The sequence below is a fragment of the Sciurus vulgaris genome, assembly GCF_902686455.1.
Source record: "Sciurus vulgaris genome assembly, chromosome: 11".
In the NCBI taxonomy this organism is placed as follows: Eukaryota; Metazoa; Chordata; class Mammalia; order Rodentia; family Sciuridae; genus Sciurus; species Sciurus vulgaris.
Genome location: NC_136472.1, coordinates 129,619,949 through 129,628,467, shown reverse-complemented (window position 1 = coordinate 129,628,467; position 8,519 = coordinate 129,619,949). Strand labels below are relative to the sequence as shown.

General features: G+C 43.0%; 1 protein-coding gene across 1 annotated transcript; it reads left to right on the top strand.

Annotated features, from left to right (window-relative positions):
* Positions 1-1,881: 1,881 nt before the first annotated feature.
* Positions 1,882-7,987, top strand: SPATA19 (spermatogenesis associated 19; the record flags this gene model as incomplete). The annotated part of the gene is made up of 7 exons (XM_079102022.1): positions 1,882-1,959; positions 2,130-2,186; positions 2,850-2,942; positions 3,097-3,188; positions 5,447-5,524; positions 5,878-5,953; positions 7,890-7,987. The coding sequence occupies 6 exons, from the start codon at positions 1,882-1,884 to the stop codon at positions 5,942-5,944; spliced, it is 465 nt and encodes a 154-aa protein (XP_078958148.1). The 3' UTR covers positions 5,945-5,953; positions 7,890-7,987.
* Positions 7,988-8,519: the final 532 nt, after the last annotated feature.

Sequence of the window (8,519 nt, the reverse complement as noted above, 5' to 3'; positions counted from 1 at the left end):
GAACAGAATACTATCCAGAAATGATACAATACGGCTTCATGAAAAAACATAATATTAAATGAAGGAGGCTGGAGAGAAAAGAATACATACTGTATTTTTCTAGGTAGAATTTCATTATAGCAAGTGAGGTAAAAATGTGTTTGGGGAGTATGGCCTGGAAGTCGGCTGGTGTGTGAGAAATACACATCTCTTGATCTGCAAGTGGTCAAATAGGTGTATGTGTAAAAATTTTTTTGAGTTTTATATATATTTTGATATTTTACTAAATGCATTTTATGATAGTAATAAAAAAGCAAGAGTAGATTTATGTATGCTCCATTTTGTTAACATAAAAACACTGGATATATATCTTAGAAACTATGAAAATTTACTTCTGAAGTGATTTAGAATGAGGGTGAAGGTCTAGGGGAGAAGATGAAATTTCTTTGAATTTATCTTTTTCACATAGTTTTGATTTTTGAGTCACAATAATATTTTCCTATTAAAACATGGAATCATTTCAACAGGATGGACACATAATTTTCAGGAGGTGGTAGAAGACATAGGTATAATGACAAACCATTTTTACTGTACAATTTTCAGTCTCTTTTGGAGATATGTTGGGGCCATATGACTAGTACTAGCCCAAAGTTTCTTGAAGTACAGCAGCCTCTGGGTAGAAACCCAGAAGAGCTGATCTGACCACTCCTTGTGCTCTCTTCCCGTTTGGTAATGGAGGATACATCCTGAAAGGCGTGCAGTCACAGAATGGAAACTTCCTGCAGCGGAGTCACCACGTGGAGCACAGTAGCTCTGAAGAGTTGCCAGCCTTGCACTGGTGCTTTTGAACGTGTGAAAGAAACCTTTCTGATTTGGGGGATCATTTGTTTCCTTAACTTTCAGCACAGTTTATTCTATTCTGCCCCAAACATGGAAGATGTAAAATTGAGGTGATTTGGTGAGAGTGAGGAGACAGAGTGGCTATACTGGGAAAATCCGGGAGAGAGAGAAAGGTTTTCAACTGTACTTCGAAGAATAAGAGCTAGTTGGAAACTAGAGACCCCATTTTATTTTTGTTTTAGAAAAAAGAAACTAGGACCAGAGATTAGGTCAAGGACACGTAACAAATGAGTGGCGAGACAGGATTATAGGCCTAGTTTCTGAGAACTTGAGAATAGTCTAATATCTCAGGATTCACTGAGTTGAGCTTCAGCTGCTGTTGAGAGCAGCTGCGTATGGCTCAGGGTCCTTTGGGGCATTCTGAGCTTCTTTTGATTCTTGGTAAAACGTCTAGATGGGAAAAGCAGCTATCTGAACCCTCATCAGGTTTGGTTTTGCCCCTGTCTCAAGCCACAGGAAATCTCCTTGTCATTTCCACTTTACTCTTTTTCCACCCAGGGTGAACTAAAGTCCTCATGAAATATCTTTCAAAGAAATGGGGTTTCACTTTTTATTCTCTACTTCTGATTGTTTGCTTTATTTTTTTAAATGATTTAAATCACTTGGGTAAACAAAGAAGACAAAAAAATAAAGCAAGTATCCCTGGTGAGAAAATTGTTCCCTCATCTTTGGTGTATTCTGGGTAGACAATAAACTTTTTTGCGCTCCTACACATGAAGAGAACAGGGAATACCTCTGACCTTGTTGTGAATGACTATCTAGAGGGTTCAGGTCATTTTGCCACCCTTCTGAGCTAGGGCCATCACTAAGGTGGAAATTTCCTGGCCTCCCTTTTCCATCTCTACTCTGAGCCTGGAGATTAAGGGAGGTCATTGTCACATCATCATTGATCAGCCAATCAGGTGGGTATTTCCCTTCAATGACCTCCCTGTCCCATAGAGGTTCTTAGGCAGCTTCAATGGAAGGAGGGACCTAAGAAGGTGGCCTAGTATAAGTTCAAAGATGATCATTACAACATGGATTGTGTACATTCTCGCCCGGAAAGGTGTAGGGCTCCCCTTCCCACCAAGGATGAGTTCGGTAAGTGGTGTTGGTGGAAGTTATGTGAAATTTTTTCTCATTTACCTTGTCCCCTCTGCATCCCTGCTGCACTTCAAAGAGAGATTAAAATATTTTTGTGTGGATAATAGACATGAGGTGGGGCTGGATTCTAGGTTTTCTGAGATCATCCAATTTTCTATTTGTTCCAGGACATTGAGGTTGTGGCAAGTGAGGCTGTATCGGTAGTAGAGCATTGGTTGAAAAAGGTGAGTAGGATTTTTCTCTGATCCTGGGTATTCAAAGATCTAGAGAGTGAGTTTTGTGGGACCAGGAATCTGCACTTCCCTCTCCATAAGACTGGGAAACTCAAGTTCATTATGAAACACCCTGCCTAGAATTGAGTCCAATTCACCCAAATGTCCACAAGGACACTGAAACGCTTGTCTTGGTAAGACATGTTAGCATCAACACAAACCAGCTTTGTGTCTCAGGAACACTGTGGGATAGGATCAGGGACGTGGGAAGTTCCCTGGGCCTTCAAAGAGAGTAGCAACAATGGAGCTTAGTGCAGGAACTGTGAGATATGGAGCATGTATGCATGGATGTGTGTCATATGTGATGTGATGGAGAAGAAACAGGGGAAGGAATAGAAGAGGAAGACCCAGGATTAAAACCAGTGATAAGGGGCATGGTGGTGCACACCTGTAATCCCAGAGGCTTGGGAAATGGCGAATTCAAAGTCAGCCTCAGCCACTTAGTGAGACCCTAAGCAACTTAGTGAGATCCTATCTCAAAATCAAACATAAAGAGGGCTGGGGATGTGGCTCAGTGGTTAAGCATCCCTAAATTCGATCCCTGGTACAAAAAAAAAAAAAAAAAAAAAAAAAAAGGAGAGTGACACTTTCAAAAGGAAATTACTCTCCTCTCAGACAGAAGAAGAGGCTTCCCGGGGCATAAAGGAGAAGATGTTCGCCAACTCCTCTCCTACTCATGGCCAAGATGTACATGTGACCAGAGATGTGGTAACTGTGGTTGCGATGATTGCCCTGGGAGTGAGGGTTTGGGGAGAGGCAGGGTGGCCCACTGTGAGCGATGCTGGGTCAGGGCTCAGCCCACTCCAGCCATGAGGGTCCATGCTGGACAGTAGTCACATGGACCCCTGCCTGGTTTTCCTAGGTGAAGCACCATCTTTCAAAGTCTGATCTACTAGCAAACCAGAGTCAAGAGGTACTGGAGGAGAGAACAAGAATCCAGTTCATAAGATGGAGGTAAAGCATCTCATTTGCCCTGAGCAAGGGGGTGGGGATGGCCAGTGAGAAAGCACTAGTACTCATCTCAGGACCCCCTGGGCCAACACAAACCCACAGCTGCTCTTCTCTAGAGATGCCATCTCCTTTGACTGAGAAATAACTCAGTCTTGCTTTGGGGTCTTAAGGGAATATTTTTGCTATCTTGAAAGCCCAGCTCATTCCTATATTTTTAAATGACTTGAGGTATTGGGAAACTGGGCTTGCTCTCCATTTCCTAAATGCTTCTGAATACATTGCAGATTTCTGTCATTTTTGCACTTGAATTGTTCAGAAGTGCCTGTACTTTGAGTGAAAAAATAAGCTCTTAAAATGCAAAAGCCAAAGCCCTCCTCTGCAACTGAGGTGTGTGGTAGTTTCCCAACGCCCAAGGCTACAATTCTGTGACAAAACCACATGATGGTGGCTTCGTTATTCTCTGCAGGCCAGCCTCTCTGGGCTGTGAAGATGCTAAGACTAGGGCAGAGAGAGCTGGCATGAAGCTGCCCCTTTCTTTGGACAGAGGCATTTGACTTCCTTTTTGGTATCTGAATTCAGCTGAAGCTTTGGACAACCCCAAATCCCTTCCCAGTAGATTGTGGGCTTAAACTGGTCTACAGAAAACTAAAGAGTGCTCTCATCTCCCAAATCATTTCTGTACCAATCTTTGGTTTTGCTTTTGCTCTCAGGAAGGCTATATTGCTCAAGAAATATATTTTTGTTTTAGGATATCAGGTTTTCATGTGTTAACCTTTTCCAGTGGCATCTGTATTTTAGGAGGATTTAAATATGTACTAACTGCACAACAGGAAGGGATAACTAATGGTAGAATTTGAGACTCCAGAAAGGAGATTTGTGGATGAGAAACCTGCCAGGACTCCTTAAAACATTAATCTTGTTGATTGTAATCCAAGGTTTTCCATAGCAGTTGCACTATGGAATACTGTTGTATTCCTTAGATGATATACAAATTATCTTCCAATATTTTTAAACCTTTGCTGTATAGCTTAATTAGGTTTAAGCTTTTGAAAAAGCATATAGGAATCAGTAGATTTTCTACATATGAGTTTTTCACTCTGGATTTTCAATGGAGAATTTAAACCAAAAGCATCTTCCTGTTCCCCCACACATACAAATGGTTTAATAGACATGTACTCACCACCGATATTTGCTGACCCCATTAGAGGAGAGAAGAGAACAAGACACAGTCATTAATTTCAGAGGGTTAAAAGTTGATCTGGTGGATATGGTGTGTGAAAGTTAAAGAAAGTGTTAGGGAAGTCATGAGGTGTTTCTGCAAGCATAGGGGAACTAGGTCAAATGCTGGGCTTTGCTGCCCAGGATTCTAGGAAAAGTCCTTAGCAGGCCTTTTGCCAAGGACTGATTCTTGAAATGGGCATTACTGGAGAAACAGGGGCTAGGGTGAGAACTTCAAGGAGCAGGAGAGTCAGGGCACCCAAGGTATCGCATGTGTAATCCAGGGCCCAGGCTTAATCTCCTCATCTGGGTGCTGATCTGTCCCTGCCTTGTAGGATCCATATTCAGGATCACATCTTTACCTCCCTGTGGGCAGAGGACCCATTGGAGGCAGTATCAATGCTGCTATCACCTTCAAAAGCCCATAGCACCAGGAATAGGGCATTACCTAAGGAGGGCAGTTTTGATGGGCACTTAAGTGGGGTATTCAGTGGACAGAGCACAGGCTTCTGAAGGGAGAACTGGATACGGAATCTGAAAGGGTGCCAAGTGGGCCAGAAAGGTGAAGGCAAGTCCAGCTTGGTGAAATAAAACAGAAATGATAGCAAGTGTGTGCCTGCAGCTTCCTTGTGACAGAATTTTCTAGAAATTTCTCTAAATCATAGTATATATATGGAATAGTACTGTTCATAAGAGCTGAAAATGAAGCTAGAGGGGAATTCAAAAGGGGAGATTTTCACAAGACCACTGGCTTGCTGTCCTTAGTAAAGATTAAGCTTTCTGTTTCTTTTCTTTTTTTTTTTTTTTTTTAATTCTCTTTAGAAGAATTTGTTACCTGCTCAGCATTATTGGGTGACTCACCAGTACTTGGTTAGTTAAAAACAAAACAGAAAAGAACTAAACAAAAACAAAACAACGGAGCCAGCTTCAAAGTTCATAGCAACAGGGCAAAAGCATTGTTCCTATAATCTCGACTCTGGCAGTATCACTATGCCTAGTTCAAAAGAAGCTCAGAATCCCCATGTTTGAATTGCATTTTGCAGCCATACCCGTATCTTCCAAGTGCCAAGTGAGATGATGGACGACATCATACAAGATCGAATAGAGCAGGTGAGACGAAGGTAAGCCAATGAGACCAGATGTTTTGCATTTCTCACCTGGGGAAGTTGGAGTGGGGTCACTGCTGAATTTCCTGCCCAAACCCAGTTATGTTCTTTTTGGTGTTTGTTCTTACATCAAGAGTGGGGATAAGCAGTTCCCAGGGTTACTGTTTGGTGCTTGCCAACTCACAGGACTCTGGGCTGTGACCCTCTTCCTAGGACTTCATTCCTAGGTCTACAGGTGTTGATGGCCCAGCCACAACCTGCCCACGCACGGCAGGCCCTGCCCCTGTGCTGTGCTCTGGGCATTTGGTTTGGGTTTTGCCACACAGCAGCCTCCCCTCCACCCCACTCTTCTCCTTTGTCTCCTACAGCATATCCCATCTTAGGACTGACTCATCTCAGGACGTAAGCTTCCGATCTTCCTTCTCAAGCTGCTAAGAGTAGCAGGTAAGGGAGCAGGCAGGTGAGAGACTGGGTTTAGCAGATGGTATTCCTGGATATGGAGAAATTGTTCTGAGACGGGGAACTTGATAATAAGGCATAGCTTATCCCTATCAGTGTGTGTATGTGTGTGGGTGGAGTGGATGCGCTTGGGAGGCAGTGTGGTCCAGGGAGAAGGCAGCTGCTGTAGGGTCTTGCAAAAGACTTTCTTAAGTCTGTAAAAATAAATAACATAATGGGGGGTAGGAGGGGTTAGCGTTAGGGTTAGGGTTAGGTTTAGGGTTAGGGATAAGGAGGGTGGTAAGAATGGAGGAAGGAAGGACTGTATAGAGGGCAAAGAGGGGTGGGAGGGATGGGGGGGAAGGGAAAAAATAACAGAATGAATCAAACAACATTGCCCTATGTAAATTTATGATTACACAAATGGTATGTCTTGACTCCATGTACAAACAGAGAAACAACATGTATCCCATTTGTTTAAATAATAAAAAAAAGAAAAAAAATAAATAAGTAAGACAAAAAAATAAATAAATAAAATACAATTTGAAGACAGGGAAAATTAAGATGTATTGTTAGTGGATAGCATATGTAAATTATATAAACGATAAAACTATTAATCATGATTATCACAAAAGTTGGGATAATGGTCACATCTGGGAAAGGGAAGAATAAGATATAGAGTAAACTCCTGAGATGTTAAGAATGTTGTATCATTTCATAGTGTGTGTGTGTGTGTGTGTGTGTGTGAGAGAGAGAGAGAGAGAAAGAGAAGAAACTTGGATGTTTGTTTTACAGTTGATTTTTTTAAAGAGTAAAATCACTTAAAAGTGTGTATGGGGTACCGGGAGTCAGCATGCCCAAACAGAGAATGTTGTGGAGTAGGAGGAATTAAATAAAGTGATACTTGATCCCCCCTGCCCCAAATTTTTTTTTCTGGAAAGACCTACCACTAAGTTTCAAATTGGCCTCTTGTCTCTTTTAACTGGTGCCAGAGACCAGTGTTTCTCCATTCTTCACAGGCTGAGGACCTCATATTTGAGGTTTCAGTGGGGCTGCATTTCTAATAGTTCCTGGGTTAGGTGCTGCTCGGGCTCCTGTAATGCCTCATGCTGGTCTACTAATTTCACTTTGAGTCACAGGATCAAAGTCAGGAGAGAGAAAGAGTAGATAGATTTTGGACCTAGGATCAAGGATATTGTACATGACTTTGGGTCATATGGCCTCTTTAATTGTGATCAGTACCACTTGTTATAAAAGTGACTGTTCATGTGGTTTCAGAAGGTGGAAGGTCAATGTCAGGGCAATCCCAACACAAGACCCTTGCTGGAAACAGTCACTGTATCCCTGCTGGTTTGAAATACTGCACTGGTTGTTGTGGGGATTAAAGCCATGATTTACCCACAGCCAGCCTCTACGTGCTTAAGGAAGTCTATGGAGATGTCATATTAGCATTTATCAAGCACGTTCTGTATGTCAGCTTTTGCATAAGGTGCTTTGTCAAGGTTTCTCATTTGATCCAAAATCAACCATTACACAGAGAGCAGAGGGTAAACCAAGTCAGGGGAGCAGGTTTAGCAGTGGGGGCTAATCCATTTGAACCATGCTGTGCCTCAATTTCTTCATCTACAACAGGAATGTTTACTCCAGAGGGTTGTCCTGAGGGGAGTATCCAGCACAGGGTAAATGTACATCAATTATTTGTTAATATTCATGGAGAGGAGAAATCAAAGATACTGCGGGGGTAGGGGGAGCAGGTAGTCAGCAACTCTTAGGGGCTTCTGAAGTTGGAAGAAGCAGAGCCAGGCTTCAATCCCAGCAGTCTGATACACCACTGCCACTTTTCTTTTGTGAGTTTTCCTAATGTGAATATGGAAAACAGTAGGCTTACAAGAAGTCATCACATCTGCATGATGGGTTCCCTGAACATCTGTCTGCTTCCCAGGTTGAAGGCTTTCAGGGTCAAGGAGCAGCCTGTGTCAGAAGACTGTCCATCTCCTGCTTGACCTGAAGGGTGACCAGACCTGGGCAGAGAGACTCCAGTGGGTGAGCCCTTCATTTTGACAGTGGTAGCGCTGGAATCTTCTTGCTGAACTGCTAATAAAGAGACATGCTATTTAACAACCTGTCCTGGTGTTGGCACAGATACTTATGCCTGCCATTCACCCATCCATCCATTCATTCAAAGCTGGAAGCCTTGAGGGTCTGGCTCTAGATTCATGTGGCTGACAAACCTTGAAGGGGAGATGACAGGCCATTTTCAGCACTGTGTGTTGAAGGTGATGTGGATGCTCCTAGAACATTAGAAGGGATGCTAGTATGGGCTGGGTCAGGGGGAAGTGAGAAGCGGGTGGATTTGGGATAGGATCAGTGACTTGGCAGAGTGCGCGTTACATTGACATTGAGGAGAAGGGTCCTGGGGGGAATGGCTGCTGGTTTTGGATAGGATAGACCAAGGCTGGGGGGAGGAGCTCAGTTTGGGTCCTGCACCCAGTGAGGGTGGACACAAGACCAGACCGGGCTGTAGGTATAAATTGAGATTTGAGCTTGGAGAAAGTTCAAAGTGGAGAAGTTG